We start from the raw sequence: 19,449 nt of genomic DNA on the forward strand, positions 1-19,449 counted from the left end.
CACCAAAGAAATAGGAAGTTGATCGGTAGTGCTGAGGCCATGTTCCTTTCCCTGAGTCACTCAGTGGGACAGGACATGCGGCAGGGCACCCGGCTGTGCCCAGCGCTCAGGAGATGCTCTGAAGCATTCTCCATCCCCTTTCAGTGTCTTCTTTCCCTTGTCCCCCTCCCTCCTTCCCTCCCTCCCCCAACTCTATGCTGCACAACTAGGAAACTCTCATTTGAAAGCATGCCCACTTGGGAAAGTTAAACACAACTCAAGTACGGATGGAAAGCTTTGGGAAAATTTCCCACCGGAAGTGCTCAGTGACAACTTCAGGGAAGCCAGACTGGTAGAGATGCCCGGCAGAAGGCTCTCAGAGAAGGCACAGGTGTCAGTAGGACAGTGTCTGATTGCAGAGCCTGGGGTCTTCAGTGAGTATTCCAAAATACATTTGGTTGCTGTAAAAAGGCATAAGAATGGTTCTGAAGGAGCTATTGCAGGGAAATCACAACAGCTAGACGTGACCTGCAGACCTATTGTTCCAGAGCAGTCCAGTGCTTGAAATCCACGAGGAAGGACACAGCAGGCAGCGTGCCAGAGTCAGGTGTCCTGGTTTCACAATACATTAACATGACTAAATCCTGAAGGAACAAGGACCTGTAGACCCAGATGGAGGGGGAAGACCTACAAGGCTAGGAGGTAGAAGACAATCTCTTCCCTTGTCCAGAATGATCGGCTGTCATCAAATCAAAGGTCACTTCTTATTCCAAGATTCAGTAGTTCTAGACTGTATCTGGTCATGATATGGTTATAACCCAACAGGGGTACTTTAAACCAAAGAAACTATGTATTTAGCTGTTTGGTAAAAAAGTCTCCACCAAATGAATAATATTTGCCTGATTCACACCTTGGTAAAGACCCCCAGCCTTCCCCTGCAGTGTGCCCTCCACTGGGGGGTGCCCATAAGTATGAGCAGAGTGGGTATCGGCAGCTGGTCTTGCCCTTGGGACAAAGACCTGTGGTGTATTTCAGGTCCTGCTGGGTTACCTGGCCTGAATGGCTTGCATGGTTTGAAGGGTGAGAAAGGAGCCAAAGGTGCCTCAGGTAAGATGAAAACCATTCCCAGGGGACCAAGCTTGGGTCAGTGGACCGTGATACAAAACAGGGTCTTCCCCTGGGACCCTTCCCTTCATGAGCTGGGGTGTGGAACTGGAAAGGTAGCTTAGACTGGAGACACAGTATTAGAGCTACTTCTAATGCTGATGATGACTTGTATGAAGGATGTTCAGGAAAACCTTAAGGAGGAGCAGTTGGTTTACAGGACCTGTTGTTGGTATTACTCACCAATGTTTACTAAAAATACTCTGAATATTTGCTTAAATGGGCCCAACTTTCAAAATGTTACGAAACAAATGAATAGTCTGGGTTTTAAAAATTTTATTTTAAGTATGGCAAACGCTTGTACAACCACGTGTATCTTCTTTATTTTGGTATGGGGAATCGAACTCAGGACCTTGCACTTACCAGGCAGGGGCTTGTGTTGCTGAGCTATATCCCTGGCCCCTTACCACATGTATCTAATTAGTACTTTAAGTATCCCTTTACTGCCACTGCTAAGACAAATTGTCTGAAATATTTGCTGTTGTTTTTGTTACCACAGATAGGCTAATATTCAGCAACCATAGTTTAGCTTTTTCTATTGATATGACACACATTTATTGTGTGATTTTTCTCAGAAAAAAAATAACAAAACCAGACAAAGTACCTGGAGACCAACATGCACATTAAGATGATTGAGAGGTAGAATCGTGCAGTGAGCTATGAATCTATGGTGGAGAGAGATGAAATCTTTGTACAGTTTGGACAATCAAAAAATAACTTAGTTCATGTTGGAATTACTTAGTGGCTCTTCCAAGCAGCCTGATTAAATGTTTACCTCTTCTGAGAAGCCAGTGATTTGTTTTCCTTCCTAATGGGAAATCACACTGTAGTAGTTCTCATTAAATGTCACTTTCCACTCAAATTATAAAGCAGCTTATTTGGAGCTATTCATTATTCTATATCATTTGTTTTTGCTTTATCCATTGTAAAGTTCATAGGGTTGGTATTATGACCAAGCTATTGTATTTTTAAATCTGGGAAGTTATCATAAGAAAAATTAAACCCCTAGTTACAACCCATGGATGGGTTGTAAGAGAAATGGTAGGCCGGGAATAGTAGGCAGCCATTCGGACCCCGGTTTCTGGCCGAGGTTGTCTCTGCAGAGCCAGACACTTTCCTGTTGGGATGTGGCTCCTTTTCAAGCAGGATAACAGGGCAAAAACAGGGTGAAAGAAGGTGTAGTACTGATGTTATTTTTCCCATTAAGGTTTGCATGAAATGGGCCCCCCAGGCCCAGTGGGAATACCTGGTCTCAAAGGGGAGATAGGAGACCCTGGGAGACCAGGAATTTCTCCTCCAGGCCTCTTTGGAGAGAAAGGCTTCCCAGGCCCCCCAGGTAAGAAGCAACAAGTTTTGTTTCTCAATAACTAATTCGAAACCTTCCAAGTGTAATGTGGCTAATGTGTGAACCTGTGCTTGTGCAGGGAGACCAGGACCCCCAGGTCCTGCAGGTGCGCCAGGAAGAGCTCCTAAGGGTGACATTCCTGACCCTGGTCCGCCTGGAGATCAGGGACCTCCTGGACCTGATGGCCCAAGAGGTATGAGAGCATCCTGGCAAAGGATGGCAGTGCTACCTTTGGTAGATGCTGTCAGTTCGGTAAGGTTCTAGGACCACAGAATGGCAGAGCAGAAGGGCCCAAGCAGCCCCATCAGTTTGGCTGAGACAAGTAAGACCCGGGTGGGTGAGAGTGTGGGTGGCGGTGGGCTCTCAGAACCACATCCAGGCCCAGAAGAAGGCCCCTTTCCTCTTGCATGTCAATTCTCAGACCATCCATGCTGGGCCACAAAATCTGATCTGGAGAAAGCATTTCCCATCAGCACCTTGATGCTGCCCAAGATGCTTTGGAAGTGCTTGATAAGAGGGACTCACACCCCTTGTTGGTTTCCAGCATCTTTCTACTGGCCCACAGTGACAGGAGGCCGGCCTCACATATGCCTAGAAACAGGGCCGCTAAGAGTGCTGTTTGTTTTTTCCTCTCACTGTTTCATAGGGACGAGCTCTGGCAGGGCAAGATTCTGGAAGCTAGTATAAGCTAACAAAGTTGGAGCAGACTAGAGCTGATTCAGAATCAAGAGGAGAGTATGGCTGAGTGCCGTGACTGGCTGAGTGCAGACGGCACATTTGTCCTGGCTGACACACAGACCCACCACCTGGGAATCTTTTGGGCTTTAGTAAAGGTGGGATTGAGAAAATTCCTTTCCCATTGGCTGGTGACATAATTTTTCAAATATCCCATCTATTCATCCCTTCAGCCATCCCTTCATCATCCTTTTAAAGCAGCGAGAGGATAATGAACACAAAACCATAAAATGACACTATCAGAAAGAATGGGTATAAAGGAAGGTTTTGCTTAGGTTCATTTTGTCTAATAGTGCTAACACATTATACACCATTTCTCAGCCTGGGCTCCGTGGGACATACTCTCATTTCACTTCTAGACTATGGGCTTTTTTATTCTCCAATTCCCTGTATCTCTTGCTTGCAAGTCACTAAATGACTGTTCTTAAAAAAGGCTCAGGCAGCCAATATATACGTTTGTCTCTGAATGAAAGAGTATTTTTGCCTCATCCCTGTGATTAGGAGCACCTGGGCCTCCAGGACCCCGTGGGAGTGTTGACCTTCTGAAAGGGGAGCCAGGTGACTGTGGTCTGCCAGGGCCACCAGGCCCCCCAGGCCCTCCAGGCCCTCCTGGATGCCAGGGTGTTCCAGGATGTGATGGAAAAGACGGTCAAAAAGGTATGAATGCAGGTTGTTCTTTAATTAATATGTGAAGACTTTCCTTATTTCACCCCGAGGGTCTGGGGTAATGTCTTTCCATGATGTCATCCCTATTTCTTATGGAAACAGTCACTACATCTCCCCAGAGACCCTTCAAGTCTGGGTGCAAATTACACAAATAAAAGTAAGAAACACAAGTTCTCTTTGGCCCCTAATAATACTCTGGATAATCCCTGGGCGAGGGTTGGCCACAGAAACACGAGGTGTGATCTAAGGTGAGTGCGGTGAGTGCTTCAACTTTTAAAATTTGTTGCAGTAAAATGTACATTACCATTAATCCTCCACATTTCAAACACACATCCCATCATTTCTGACACTTTCTGAAGAGCGGTTCCGGAAGTCCTCTTTCATGAGTGTCTTTAGTTGCTCAGTCATGGCCGCTTTGCTGTCCTGAACTGACTCAAAATGTTGATTTACCTTGGTGGTCATTTTGACTTTGGGGGAAAGCCAGAGATTGCATGGTGCCAGATCTTGTGAACCAGATGGAGCAGGACACCCTGTCAGGTGTTTATTTGATGGAAATTGCTGTAAACTGTTTGAATCCATTCAGGACATTGAGACAGCCACGACAGCACAACTAGAGACACGAGAGAGGACTTCCAGAAGTGCTTCAGAAAGTGGCAAGAATGATGGGAAAAGTGTGTTCCACATGACGAGGAGTATTTTGAGGAGAATTAGTAGCATCATGCCATTTACTGTCATACATTAAAATTTCTTTTTAATATTCACTTTATATTTTGATCACCTCTTCTATAAGTCACATGCAAAATTCAACCCTGTACTCGCCACATTTTTAAAAGTAAACAGGTGAAGTTAACTGCATACTTTATTTTAGTTAACATATTCAAATATTATTTTAACATGTAATCAGCATAAAATTATCAGTGAGATACTACAGGTTATTGTGCACACCTGGTCCCTCTCCCCCGTCTGCTGCTCCTCTCGTCTCCGGAACCCAGTATGTATTGTACAGTACATTACAACCCTGTTTGGACTGGCCACATTTCAAATGCTCCATAACCTTATGTGGTTAGTAACTTCTGTGTCGGAATTGCAGAGAATTATTTGGCTCACGGAATGTTTTTGTTGAAAAGGGGCCAATACTGATTATTCTCTTTAACTTCCTTATTTCATAAACACGGAAGCTGCATATCAAAGAAGTGACTGTTAACGTTTGCAAAGGTTCCCCATGAGTAGTCCCCTGCCTGAGTTCTGACTTGTGAGCTATGGCAGCAGTTTAGGGCAGAAAAGACAGAGGCTCCCATGACTATTATGCAAATGACAGCCGTGGAATTGGGCGCTTGTGCGTATCTGTACAATACCACACAGCAGTCTTCTTCATCTGGATTAACAGTGACGCCGACTTTAGACAGTGTGGCTTGTATCTGCTGATACATGAGCTTCCAGTTATTGAACCTGAGAACTGGACAGACGTACTAAGTCTCTAGTTGTCGAGAGGAAGGAGGAAGGGATTGGCAGACCTCTTTCTTCTTCCCTGGTTGTTACTGTATGGAATGAATCTCCACCTTGACTGGGGTAAGGGCAAGTCATAACTTTATAATAGTGACTTACCCAAGGGCCTACAGGGAGTTAGAAGCAGCAGGGCATCGCTAATCAAGCTTCCTCACTTTTGTTCCTGGGGGGTCAGGGCCAGACACGGCTGAACCGTAAGCAGGGGAAGTACACAGTGGGAAACGTTCCTTCCATTTCACCACCTGTCTTAGGCGACCACGGGAATGTAGCGGTGAGCAAGGGTGGCCAGGGTCCCTACTCCGCTTCGGGGCTGAGTCCCACAAAGGCAGACCGACATTCAGGCAAAGGGAAAGGTCACCGAAAATGGAGCTCAGTGCTCTGAAGGAGGGGTCCGGACAGAGCCGCTGGCCTTAGGCTGGGATGCCAGGGAGTGCTTCCCCAGGAAGGTCCGGACTCTAGAGCATGAGGGGACTTGATGGATGGATAGAGAAGAAAAGAAGGAATGACACAGACAAATACCCGCGCTGCTGGTAGTCTGGATCTATGATAGGAAGAGAAGATAGGAACCGGGGCAGGGGAAGCACCTTGTTTCCCTGAATCAAACCTTTTTCCTTATTTTCCCCTGAACTGCAGCCCCTTCTCTTCAGAGAAAGTTCTGGGTTCCAGGGAATTTCGATCTGGTTTAGTTTCATCCTGGTCATGGACACATTTCTCCTTCATCTCTTTGGCTGATTCTTGTGTTTCTTGCAGGCAGGGGTGGTCCTTCTCACAGAAGTGAGGCTCATCTCAACCCGAATGCTGACTGGGCCCTGCTTTTTCATGGTCTGGAGCTCTACAAACTTGCACTGTCTGTGTATGGTTTCATTCTGATGGTTTTATGTCTCTTTTAGGACCAATGGGATTTCCAGGGCCTCCAGGACCACCTGGCCTTCCTGGGGCACCTGGAGAGAAGGGTTTACCTGGACCTCCAGGCAGGAAAGGGCCCACTGGTCCCCCAGGTAAGCTTCTAATGCATGGCCTTCTTCAAAGCAACCCAGACATGACACTTATTTAAACATTTACTGCATTATCTTTCAGAAAATACTTCATTATTCTGAAATATCAGTACATTCTTGTGAATTAAACCCTTTCTGATATAAGAGAATACTTGTTTCAGGCTGTACCATAAAGTCTCATATTTAGTAAACTAATATTTATTTTCAGAACAAGTGTAAAAATTAAATGATGAGGTTACACATACTCTTTCTAAGGGAAACACATGTTCCTTCATACGAGAGGCAAAACTGGGTATGGTTATTGTTTGTTAAGACTGTATGTTCACTTCCTACTCCTGAATTTTTGTGGATTTTCCTACATTTGCTATTTAGCTATTTTCTGTAAAGTACATTAGTTTCTTTGAAGGTGAAAGGCTATTTAATTTTACTCTATAAACAAAGGTTTTTTGTTGTAGAGACAAGTCAGCTAAAGAAGAATTGAGAGTAGAAAAGGCAAACAAGTATGTGCATTGAGGTTTGCAGAAGTAATATCTTTCAAGATCCTAAATCAAACATAATAAAGAAAAAAATCCTAAACCAAGCACAGTAATACAGTAATAATTCAGAAAATTTTGCACTCCCTTAAATAGGCATTCTAGAGAACAAAAAAAGTGTCCTATATTATGAATGATCATTATACAACAGGACAGAGGGTTTGCACTTAGATTCTTTTTATATTTTTCTGCACATAACCTATAGAACGTTTGCAAATTAATACAGAATTTTTGCAAGGTTTTAAATGGGCAGAATTCCTACACACATAAATTCTGGGCAAATTTGGCATGAGAAATCCACTAGAATTTTATATTTCTCAAGAGAGTTTCATTTCAAGTCATTGTAGAGAGAAAACTCCATTAGTACTAAATCTTAGCTGTCCCTGTCAGTCACACCGATGCAGACGTTTTTATGTAAATAAGATGCTGTCATTCTGCTTGTCACTGATGCGGTCCCAAATTACTATTTATGTTCTCAAACAGTGTATTTCATTTTTTTCTCCTAACTCGCAACTTTAAAATCTCTTTCCACCATGTGACGCGTGGTCTTGTTGTTTTGGCGTTGGCTGGCTCCAGGGCCCAGAGGTAAGTACCATTCTGAAAGTCATGGTTTCTGCATTGGTCTGCTTTCCCAGGGCTTCCACTTTTCATTGGATTTGCAAGTTAAACCGTTCCATTTGCATAGATGGGGTGCTGTAATTATGATAGATCTTAATGCCTTTGTGTCCTCATTACAGAGAGAGTAACCTCACATTAGCATGTCCTAATGCTACCCTCATGATAGGTTGTCAAGCTGGTGTGCTCAGTGTATGTCATTTCAATTCAGGTACCATGTATGAGCGCTTTCTCCGTCAAATTATAGCACATGCTGATATAAGTCCCTTTAGTGAATTCTACAATAAAACACGCAGACCATCCCTAAAATAAGTAATATCACAGCTAAAGAGTGACCCCTTACCACCCAGTAAGGAGCTATGACAAGCCTTTCCTGTTACACTCTTATATCCATTTTCAAGGAGATTTCTTCGTGTGTTAAAAGGAAAATGTTTGCTTAATACTCTATGATGCAAAAGCAGCATATTATTTTGTATCTGGTATTTTAAAAGAAAATGAAAAGTGTTTTGCAAAAAGGAAAAAGAAAAATTGTGAATGCTCGCATTTATTCTTTCCAGGCACCTATTATTAATCCTAATCAAAACTGACCTGAGTACAAATGCCATATATTATTTTTAGGATCTTTAGAAGAAAACCTCACGCTCTATTTTTCAGTTCTGGATTAGTAAAAAGTAAAGCAAAAAATAAAAACAACAAAACTCTCATTTTTTAACTCTGCTATTTTAAATGTTTATATTTAAAAAGTAAAGCTGTGTATTTAATGCTTTCATTTCAATCTTATCTATGATTGCATGTAGAAATGCATTTGAAGATAACATCAAAATTCTAAGTCCTAAATACCAGCCATATGTGTCCCCTCCCCACTCTGCCGGCGCTGGAAAAGCCCCATGCTATTGGGGAAGGTAGGAAATGTTCTCATGCATCCCTCTCAGGTTATGTGTAGTGGACTAGCCAAGCTGGACATTGAACTAGACATATGATGAAGCTATACGTGTCCCTGCGCTGGTTGTGGTTTCACACCCTATGTTTTAAGAGTTCAGTTTCGAACAGTTTAGGATGTTCAAGTCCATTTTGTACAGGCACATGGAGAATTCTGCAGACCAAACTTTTGTGGTGATGGCCGTATTTTTCTAGGATTTTCTTGCTGCTTTATCGTGGCTGTTGTTAAAATTATCATCCACAGTTGTGTGAATTGTAAAAGAACCGTAACCAATCAAAGGGTATATTTTAAGACATGTTTCATTTCTTACAATTCATTACATACATTTGAGGGATTCTTAGGCTGGGGATGTGGCTTAGTGGGAAAGTAATTTGTATAGCATGTGTGAGGCCTTGGGTTCAATCCCTAGCACTGCAAAGAGTAAGTAAAAAGGAAGAGGGGAGGGAGGGAGGAGGAGAGGGAGGGAGGAGGGGAGGGGGAGGGGGAGTGGAAAGAGGTGGAGAATAATTGAGGATGTATAATTTGGTGATTAAGAGCATGGCTTTGGAGCCACAGCATTCTGAACTTTAACCTGGATTCTGCTATGTGTTTGGGTGTGTGCCCCATTTACTTGTTTTCTTATCTGTAATTGTCTAATAACAGCACACACACACACACACACACACACACACACACACACACATTGTCTTTTTGAGAAGGTCTTGTAGGACAGAACTTGGCAGAGGGTCTGGTACATGAGCAAGTATTCAGTAAATGTTAGCTGTTTTCATTATTGCTTGGTGTTATTTCCTATCACGTGTGGGATGCTTCCAGGGTAACTGAATGAAGTTTTAGAAAAATAAAAGTGTCTTAAAGGTGAAATGTAACCAAGATTTTAAAAATATCAGACCCTTAGCGAGATAGTTCTAGAGGTGAGAACAGCATCTACCTGAAATATTAGAAATGCAAAATTCAGGTCCCATCTCAGACCTGTGCACTTAGGAACTCTGGTTTCTAAGGAATTAGCTAGACTCTGAAATGTTGAAGTTAGAACTGCGCCTTGGAATGTGCTTCTCAGTCCTGAATGACATGTGAGTCCTGTGAGGAGTTTGAAGGCGTACAGAGGACTGGGCCCCACCCCAGAAATGCCTCGGTAGTGTCTGTAGGGGTCACAGCGGCAGTACTTTGGAAAGGCTCCCCACCTGAGTTTACCGTGCAGACAAAGTTGAGGGCACTGCCAAAGCCACACCCTGTCACTCAGTAAAGCAGTACTTCTGCAGGAGGGCCACATGCATCAGGCTATTGCTGCAACTTCCCTGAATCATCCCAATGCTCAGTCAAGGCTAAAAGCCATTGCGTCAGCACCTATGGAAATTCTATTTGAGTAACAGACGCTAGGGAAACCTACTCAACTGCTATGTAGAGTAAAGAATTAGGGATGGCACAGTGAGATTTAGGAACCCACCAGCTCCCCTTTTAGTGGCGTTTGTGGCTAGCATCCCAGCAAAGAAGTGGCCCAAAGATTAGAAATCCTGGGAAGGTCATCAAATGATTACTGCTTCAGCCAACTGACACTACTTCACACTGCTAACACTTCATTCACTTATTCCTGCAGGCAATCATTTCTTTATTGAACAGATGCTTTCTTGAAGTTGTTCCTGTACCCCCCACACTGAGTAAGACAGGTTCTTTCATCCCAGGAATTCACACCATGTTGTTGAACACTCTTCTTAACATGTCAGTGTAGAGTCACAAGCGTGTCCTTAGCCGGAGGGTGCAGAAGGAGCGTATGAATCTATCACATATGCGCCCATTCCAATTTCAGGTGAACCTGGGCCACCTGCTGATGTGGATGCCTGTCCCCGAATCCCAGGGCTTCCTGGGGTGCCAGGCCCACGAGGACCAGAAGGAGCCATGGGGCCCCCAGGAGAGCAAGGCCCCCCAGGACCAGGTATAAACCTTACTCTGTTCATTATTTGCATATGTTGCTGAAACATATGAGGATTTCCTTCTTATTTTACCTTTAAAAAAAGAGAGATCCAAATGTTTAAGCATATACTAACTAGATCTGCAGATCCCATCTGTTGCTGTGTTGAACATCTTCATGCGTCTTTTAGATTTGGCCAGCTTGTGGGCGTGGGCTTATGAAACCTCTTAGCACAAGAGTAGATGCCCTGTTAATAGACTTGGAGAGCTGTTGACTTGTTTGAGTTAAAAACTACTGAATTAGGATTCAGTGCAGCAGAAACAGTGGCTATGGACAGGGACAGGGGAGGAATCACTTAGACAGGGTTATGACAAAGGAATTTTCCTCCCAATTTTGGTATTATTCATTTAATCAATCCAAGTATTGTCCAATCAGTGTCAAAGTGGCAGGATCATTATTATTTATATCAAACTTCTTTTAAAAAATATTCTCTAAGTGATTTATTTTCTTTTCACATACCCTCCCACACTGGGTAATTTACAAAAAATTAGGAAATCTGCGCCTGGGGATCCCGGAAGCACTGGTGTCTTCAGACTGGTTGGCGGTGACTATGAGTCTAGAAACCCTGCAACTTCCTGGAAGAGGAGACACAAGGCTGTTTCCTCTTCCATTTTTCCCACTGTTTTGCTATAATTTGAGTTCTTTTGGTTTAGGACCAAATAATGGGAAGCAGAAGTGAATTTTGTAGCACTGCACCTATTTTTCTCATAGCTCCCCAGACTCAAGAAGCTAAGTAACCAAGAGATGTTCCCTCAGCTGGAGTCTCGGTGTTCTTGGGTAGAAGCCAAGACAGCTCTGGAGGCTTCCTCAAATTACCCTGTGGCTTGTTGGTATTTGCTGTATTGCATCTGTGTTTGTGCGCAAAGTTAATTGGGTGTCTGTTGTAGCGACTTCCTTTAACAGCCCATGAGCTTTGAGACTTGGGTCAGTGATTGCTTAAATTCTCTTTCTTTAGCACTCATTGCGTGCATAAAGTTCTCTGTCGGTAGGTGTAACTGGTCACTCAAACTCATTTTAAAACAAAGATGTAGCTGCATGTGGTGGCGCATGTCTGTGATCCCAGCACTTGGGAGGCTGAGACAGGAGAATCGCTGGGAGTCTGAGGCCAGCCTGGGCTACAAAGTGAGTTCAAGGCTATCCTGCACTGCATAGTGAGACCCTGCCTCAAAAAGATAAAAATAAATAAATAAATAAATCCATCCAAGATGTAGTCCAGCGTGATATCACATACTTTTAATGCTAGCGCTCTGGGTGGCTGAGGCAGGAAGATCAGAAGTTTGAGCCTAGCTTGGGAAGCCAAACCACTTCATAAGACCCTGTCATGAACATACATAAATAAATAAATAAATAAATAAATAAATAGAGTTTTAGCTCAGGGTGACAGCCCTGAGTAAATCCTTAGTACCACAATAAATGGATAGATGATAGATGGTAGATAGATAGATAGATAGATAGATAGATGACAGATAGATAAAACCAAGCTAATGTGTTATGCATATATTTGCAATGTCAAGAGTTGTGGCGCACCAATTAAAAAAAAACCTCTTGAATAGGTGTGACCTGTAATAGGAGTGTGCAAATTCAATTCAGTAAGTACTTCCAGATTCTCTCTACTCTTCGAAAGGACTGTACTGCTATGGGCAATACAGAGATGACTAAGATGTGTTTCCCTCTTCTAGGGTCTTACAATCTCATGGCGGAAGTGCCCACCAGAATATAAATGATGGTAGATTGTAATTCGTGCTTTAAAGGGTTTCCAAGCCAAAGGTATTAGGATACTTCTCCACATGTGTTACATCCACGTGGAGGATTGCTGAGCTGCTAAGACCCCAGCCAGAGCTGGCCTTTGAGCAGAGCTTTAAGGAATGGTTGGGCTTTGAGGAGCCAGAGTTGTCCTGGGGGGAGGCAGGAAAAGAAGAGGTGGCACAGGTTGGCCTAACAACCCATTAGCTAGTTTGCAGCTACATCCTTGCTTCTTGAGGACCAGATGCCAGTCACCCTTACTCCCAGAGTACTGAATTATGGTCTGAATTTTAACAAGATCTCGGTGATATCTGTATACATATTTGTCTGAGAAACCCTAGCTGTATTATATGAACGCTGTCCAGGGCCTCATGCCAGAACAGCTGGGCACAGAGGGAGCTGGTGCCTGAGTACCAGCATTTTGAAAAGCCACGCAGATGACCATAGGCGCAGCCAGAGTCCAGGCCCACTGCTTTACCCCACATCAAAACTGAGACCCAGTGACGGTGGGGTCCAGCCATCTTGGCTGTTTAAAAAACAACCAAAGTAGCTAAGAAAAAATATCCAGGGGTAAATTCTGTGCACTTTGACTGTGATCTTGCCTCCACGTGAGATTCTCCCTCTGCAGGATGTGAGCTTCTGGAAGAGGGTGTGCTCACTACGTCCACCAGGTGCAATGGCCTGTACTGCTGGTGGCCATAGGCGCCTTCTCTGGCTCCTTGTGCCCTCTCATTGGAGCCACTGACCCTGCCGGTGGGCCATGGGGACGTGCCGAGCACACCTCTTCTGCAGAATGTGATTATGACCAAACAAAGCTTGCTCAGTCCTCTAGGTGAAGCGTCGTCCTCCCCCAGGGTCTCACCCGTGGGCTGAATTACTTCACGGCCTAGATTCCCCGGGGACCCTTTGGCCCTACTGTACCGCTGCCCTCACACCATGACTATCTTTGGCCCCCCTCTTCCGTGTTTATTTTGTGCATCCTCCCGGCCCAGGCCCGGGGATCTGATGTAAAGTCCGGGTAGTACACATTGCAGCCTTTGGAGCCAGTGGTCCTGTTGTGACTGCTCAGCCCCTCTGCTGCAGCATGAAAACAATGCAGGCGATCCGTCAGTGGGTAGGCGTGGCCAGCAGAACCGTGGCCGCAGACCTGTCAGGGCGGCTCCCAGGCTGTGATTGGCCGCGCACTGCTCTAGAGGCCATAGCAGCTTGAAGGCAGGATTTCTCGTACTCCGTGTTGGGTCCCTGCACGGGCCTGTGTCACAGGAGGTGTGAAATGAGTATTCAGGGAATGAGCACGTGCTCCTTGGGTGTAAGCTGCAGTGTGGGGCAGGGTTTCTCAACCTAGAACTGTTGCCATTTGCGGCCAGACACCCCACTCTCCTGGAGGGCTGTCCTGTGTGTTGTAGGGTGTCTAGCAGCACCCCAGGCTGATAGCCCTCTACACGCAGGTATTAGCGCCCCCCCATGTGACAAGCACAAATGTGTCCAGACATTGCCAAATGTCCTCGGGTGGGCAGAGCCGCCCACTGTCGAGAACTGTTTGTGTAGGGAGAAGTACGGAGGCAGGTGGGACGTGCATGAGCCTGGGGACGGTTATTTGGTAAAGGGAAAACAAACCCTTATTCTATAAGTAAAGACAAAAAGCAAAGCAAAGACATTTTTAAAGGGTACTATTGCCTTGCCTATATATCTTTCGTCTTACTTCTGCACATGTCCTTAAAAAGGTCTTAGGCCGAAAAAATTTTTAAGCATGAACTGTCCAATTTTGCATGCTTACATATGGTACTCTGAGCAAGTAATCTGAAGACCACAACATGCAATATAACAGCCATTGGTGAATTCCTGCCATCTTGTTTAGTGAAGCTCTGTATCGTTTCTAATGCCTTTTATTATTATTATTTTTTACTTTCTGTAATGGTTTGATCAATCTTGAATTCTTACATCTGGCAATCTGAGCAACTTTGCTGAAGATAACAATATGTAATACAACAACCTCTGTAATTCCTATCATTTTGTTTTGAAACCCTGTATCATTTTTATTGTTTTTGTCTAAGTCATTATTTTGTTATTTTTTTATATTCTCTTGAAAATAAAAAAAATCTTAGGCACAGTCTTTTGTACACTGCTCTGCGAAACATGCCACTTCTTCTCTGTCATTACATATTTTCCTCCGTTATTATCTGTCCTGGCTGCAGAGCACTGCATTATTTGATGAGCCATAAATCATTGACTCACATCCATGAATTATTTATTGATTGCTTTGGAGCTAGCTGCTCTGTAAGAAATAAATTAATCTAACAAGGCCCTGCCCTTTGGAGCAACAGGCTCGGGGAAAATGAAGGCAAGGACCAAGTCAGGACAGATGTGTTGAGAATTAGCACGGGGTCGTGTGCAAACAGAATCTGAAAGGAGGGAGCCAGAATTGCAAGTGACTTTGAAGGCTGGGTCCTCAAGCTATCTGCAGCATCCGCGTTTCCCAGAAAGCTTGTTAAATACAGATTGCTGGGCCCCGCTCTAGGCTCGGGCTCCTTAGGAGTGGAGAGGGCTCTGAGATCCCTTATTTTGATCATGTTGCCGCAGGCCCGGGAATGACTTAAAGGAACAGCTCTGATTTAAGGTGTTTCTACTTCAAATGGATTGCGATAAGTGACCAGATAATACCTTCCTAACTCTAAGCATCCTGATTATGAAAGCGTGTTATACTTACAAATGGAGATTCTCAAACTAGACTACTCTGAGCCTTTCTGTGACTCACTTTCCTTATCTGTGGAAGACTGAGAACTGTGCAAGTTCACTCTCACAAAAAGCACTCAGAACACCGCTTGACAGAATAAACAGTAAATCTGTTGGCTGTTGTTATTGTTTCCTTCAGGTCTATTCCTGGAGTAGAATTTCTATTTAAAGAAATAGATATGTGAAAAAGAAAACAACTTAAAAACAACCCCCAAAGGAGAAAATAGGCAGAAATATGATTTTCAAAATATAGCAAGTATATTACCAAAAGAGTTCAAATCTTAACCCATTAACTACAACAGTGCTTCTCCAAGTGGGGGCCGTGATACCAGCAGCATCAGCTCGGCAGGGAGGTTTTGGAGATGCAGACTTCCGGCCCCAGCCCAGTCCTGTTGAGACAGATGCTGGGGGACCTGGTACCTAGCGCATGATGGATGCTTAAGGAAAAGCTATTTTCAAAAAATCCTGTTCTTGTCTGACTCCAAACTTGACCCCCAGCTGAATCCTATTCATTTCCATTCATTGTTCCATCTAGGCTTTAAAAAAAAATTATGAAGGATAATATTTTACTAATATGGATTAATAGTTTTAAAGGCAAAAAACAATAATATGAAGAAAATGGAACAACCTCTGCCTCGGTGCCTCCTCAGTCTGTGGCTTTCCATCTGGCTGATCCCTTTCCTGTCTCGTGGAGTTAATCAGGTCAGGTTACCTGACCTTTCAGAACCTCAGTGACCCCCGTGCGGCCAAGTGCAGAGGGTATAACCCCAGCGTCCTGCAGCCAGGAAGACTCAATGAGCAGCGCAGGAAAGAGGAAGGAAGCCCAGGCTGGCAGGCGTGCGCATGCGTCGCCGCGGGCAGGAGCCACGCTGTTTTCACGACCACTGTTGTGAACTTTTGTGCAGGGTGCAAAGGAGAGCCTGGGCCCGATGGCAGGAGGGGCGAGGATGGCGTCCCTGGGTCACCGGGGCCTCCTGGACACAAAGGCGACAGTGGAGAGGCCGGCTTCCCTGGAGCACCAGGTAAAGAAAGAGCTTCTGTTTCTCTTCCTTTTGCCCTGCAGACCAGGCACTGGAGACCAAGACTCTGCCCGGTGAAGCAGCTTTGCAAACCTGCTGCTGCTAAAAGCATCTGCCTTCGGTACCACTCAGAGGGTATCAGGGAGACCAAAACACCAGAAGAGAGAGAGAGATGCGTCTCCCATGTTCTCATGGATGCTAAACCATCATAAAACTTGTCCAGCTCCTGTGTCTTGGTGTTCTCCCAAATCGCTCCACAATATTGCGACAAGCTCGGCTGTTGTTCACCTTTCAAGGTCTTCCTTGAAGGGTCCTGCAGCCTGGTTTGAGATGTGGCCATCCTCGAGAGGCTGTGCTGAGGGTCTTGGGGGTGGCTTTCACCCTCTGCCTCTGGCTGAAGCGCTGGGCTTCCAGTTTTCTGAATTTACTTCATCTCATCATAAAGCCAACAATACATGTGTATCTAGAATACTGGGCTCTTCAGGAAAAATTAGAGTGGGCAAAGGGAGAGGTACAACTTTTCACAATCCCAGGGTGCTCAAGTCCCTTCTGGAAAAGGGCACAGAATTTACATACAACCTATGCACACCTTCCCATGTGCATTAAATGACCTCTGGGCTACTAATAGCACCTACTGTAAGTGCTCTGTAAATGTTTGTTACGCTGTGTTGTTTAGGGACTAAGGGGCGGACGTCTTCGTGTTCATTGTCCTGGGAAGGGCTGCATCCTGCTCCTCTGTTCTCTCAGTGCTTCGTGCAGCCCGGACAGAGGTGCAGGGAATGGCTGTTGGACGGAACTCCCCCAGCGGGGTGCTTCTTTCTTTATTCCTCCAGGCCCTCCTGGTCCAACTGGCGATCCTGGCCCCAAAGGGCGTGGGCTTGGCTACCTCAGCGGCTTCCTGCTAGTGGTCCACAGCCAAACGGATGAGGAACCCGCCTGCCCTGCGGGGATGCCCCGGCTCTGGAGTGGGTACAGCCTGCTCTACGTGGAAGGGCAGGAGAAAGCGCACAACCAAGACCTCGGTAGGGACCCACCGCGCGGCCCCACCCACGTAGTGCATGGGGAGTCAGCCTTGTGTTAAGTGTGCAGACCCATCAGTTTCTTAAATGATCAACGATCTTTCTGGCATTGATATTACTTTAGTTATGCTAATTTTCAACTAAGTGTATTAAATCTATGACCTATGCAGTGCCAAAGAATCTCATTCTGGATATGGTTATTATCTGGCTTCGTATTGCTTGCTTTTATCCTTATAAAATTTTATGTCAAGTGCTTTTCTGAAATAAATCTTAAGAGGAAGTCCAGCTCATAACTCTTTATCTATACAATAATAACACAATCAAATCAACCATTAGTGTAAATATTTATCATGCACTAGACATTATCTTTATATATACAAGTAGCAATCAGTTATTGTTTGCTCTTAAAAAAGGATTCTTCTGTGGTGCCTGTAACCCCAGTACTCTGGGAGGCTGAAGCAGGAGGATCACAAATTCAAGTCCAGGCTAAGCAACTTAGCCACTTAGTTGAGACCGTGTCTGAAAACATAAAAAAAGGACTGGAAATGCAGATCAGAGTGAAGGCCCAAGTACAAAAACAAAACAAAACAAAACAAAACAAAACCCCTTCCTGGATAGGTTTCTTCTAACTCTATAAAATGCAGTTTTCACTTCCACATGTAAATTTCATGGGATGTAGTGGGTTCCTGAGTTTGTGTTTAAAGCGGGGCATGGAGCTCCTGATGGTTCTGCGGAGGCCTCTGCCAGCATGAACACCCTGCCTGTGTTTTTAACATATATGTGTTTTTTTAACATATATGTTTTAAACATATATGACTTTGTTTTGAGGATCACTCTGGGTGTTCCTCGTTTACTTCTTCCTTTCTTCCTTTTTCTTTTTGCAGTACTGGGGATTGAGTTCAGAACCTTTGCACTGGGCTACATCCCCAGCCGTATTTATTTATTTAAAATGTTTTGAGAATGTCGCAAATCGCTCAATTTCCCAGGCTGGGCTGGCGCTTGCGATCCTCTTGCCTCAGAGAGCTGAGACTGCGGGTGTGCACCACTATGCCCGACTTCCCCGTCCACTTTCAATAGTAGATTCGTGAGCCGCATGGAGCAGCTTCAAGGCAGGGATCTAAGTGTCTGGGTGCTGGCAAACTCCGTCTTTCCTAGACAGTGGTGGGGGTGAGGAGGGACCAGGGAGGACACCGCAAAGTTTGATGGCGAGTCTTACACACACTCGTGGGGCTTCGGCCCAGCGGCTAGTAAGGGGCGCGCAGGTACAGGCCTGGGACTGGCAGCTGCTTCCATCACCACCTTTATTTTTCGCCTGGGCAGAGCCGTGTTTGTTTGCCATCGCAGGGACCCACTTTGAGCACGGGGGAAAGGACGAGGGCCAGGTGGACATCTCAGAGCTGTCTGCTTCTCTCCTGCCCTGCCTTCTGGGCACTGGCCGATAGCATCAGTCCCTTTCCTGCCTGGCCTCTGTACCACCAGTCTTGCTTCCGCCCTGGTCTAACCGGAGCCCATCCCAGAGGCCTGCAGAATCCGAGCCCCTTAGCAAGACTGCCAAGGCCCACAGCCTCTGGCCTGACATATCTGAGCTGAGCAGACACACAGACCAGGCCGGCACTGGGCTTTGAGCTCCCCGAGCCCGTGCTCTGTGCCTCCGCCGCTCCGTGGAGGCTGCACCTTCTTGGAATAGTCAGCACCACAGCTGGCTCCATCCTTTGTGTATCTGCATCTCAGGTAAAGCAGCCCTCCCAGCCAGGCTGCGGGAGGTCCAGGAACCCCTGCTTCTCGTTCTGAGGCTTGCTGGCTGGATTTTCATGTCTGCGCACCCCGGTCTGTCCCGGATCCTGAGTTCCACGAGGACGGATGCGTCGCTGCTGTTCTGCGAGCCCTGGAGCTCCTGAGGGAGGGATGAATGCATAAGGGCTGGGCCCGCAGGACTGAGGCGGCACCTTTGGCGTGGGCCACTACCGGCCAGGGCAGGTGTGTGTTTTCGCCACGTGTGGGAAGGGCTGCTCACCCACCCCTCTCCTCTTCCCTTGAGGTCTGGCAGGGTCTTGCCTTCCTGTGTTCAGCACGCTGCCCTTTGCCTACTGCAACATCCACCAAGTGTGCCACTATGCCCGGAGGAACGACAGGTCCTACTGGCTGGCCAGCGCGGCGCCTCTCCCCATGATGCCGCTGTCGGAGGAGGAGATCCGGCCCTACGTCAGCCGCTGTGCCGTGTGCGAGGCCCCAGCGCAGGCGGTGGCGGTGCACAGCCAGGACCGGTCCATCCCTCCGTGTCCCACGACCTGGAGGAGCCTCTGGATTGGGTACTCGTTCCTGATGGTGAGTGCCCTGCGCTTGAATGCTGCACCCGCTCTTCCCGAGCACCTGCGCTTCCTGTTTCCGTGTGTACTGGGCCGCAATTACGGGTGCTCTGTGCATGGGGTCACGGAAACCACTGCAAACCAGTCTGTTGAAACCTGGGCCGCTGTTATTTTTTACTGTCAAT

General features: G+C 45.9%; 1 protein-coding gene across 1 annotated transcript in view; it reads left to right on the forward strand.

Moving 5' to 3' along the window:
- The window catches only part of Col4a4 (collagen, type IV, alpha 4), a 118,872-nt gene that overhangs the window by 95,127 nt on the left and 4,296 nt on the right, over window positions 1-19,449 (forward strand). The window contains exons 38-47 of the mRNA XM_013519818.1: window positions 1,015-1,086; window positions 2,351-2,479; window positions 2,568-2,681; window positions 3,725-3,880; window positions 6,286-6,393; window positions 7,500-7,508; window positions 10,283-10,408; window positions 15,826-15,942; window positions 16,773-16,961; window positions 18,997-19,283. Coding sequence (XP_013375272.1) covers window positions 1,015-1,086; window positions 2,351-2,479; window positions 2,568-2,681; window positions 3,725-3,880; window positions 6,286-6,393; window positions 7,500-7,508; window positions 10,283-10,408; window positions 15,826-15,942; window positions 16,773-16,961; window positions 18,997-19,283 — 1,307 coding nt within the window. The remainder of the gene's footprint in view (window positions 1-1,014; window positions 1,087-2,350; window positions 2,480-2,567; window positions 2,682-3,724; window positions 3,881-6,285; window positions 6,394-7,499; window positions 7,509-10,282; window positions 10,409-15,825; window positions 15,943-16,772; window positions 16,962-18,996; window positions 19,284-19,449) is intronic.

Source organism: Chinchilla lanigera, unplaced genomic scaffold (genome assembly GCF_000276665.1).
Source record: "Chinchilla lanigera isolate Chin_1 unplaced genomic scaffold, ChiLan1.0 scaffold00052, whole genome shotgun sequence".
Taxonomy (NCBI): Eukaryota; Metazoa; Chordata; class Mammalia; order Rodentia; family Chinchillidae; genus Chinchilla; species Chinchilla lanigera.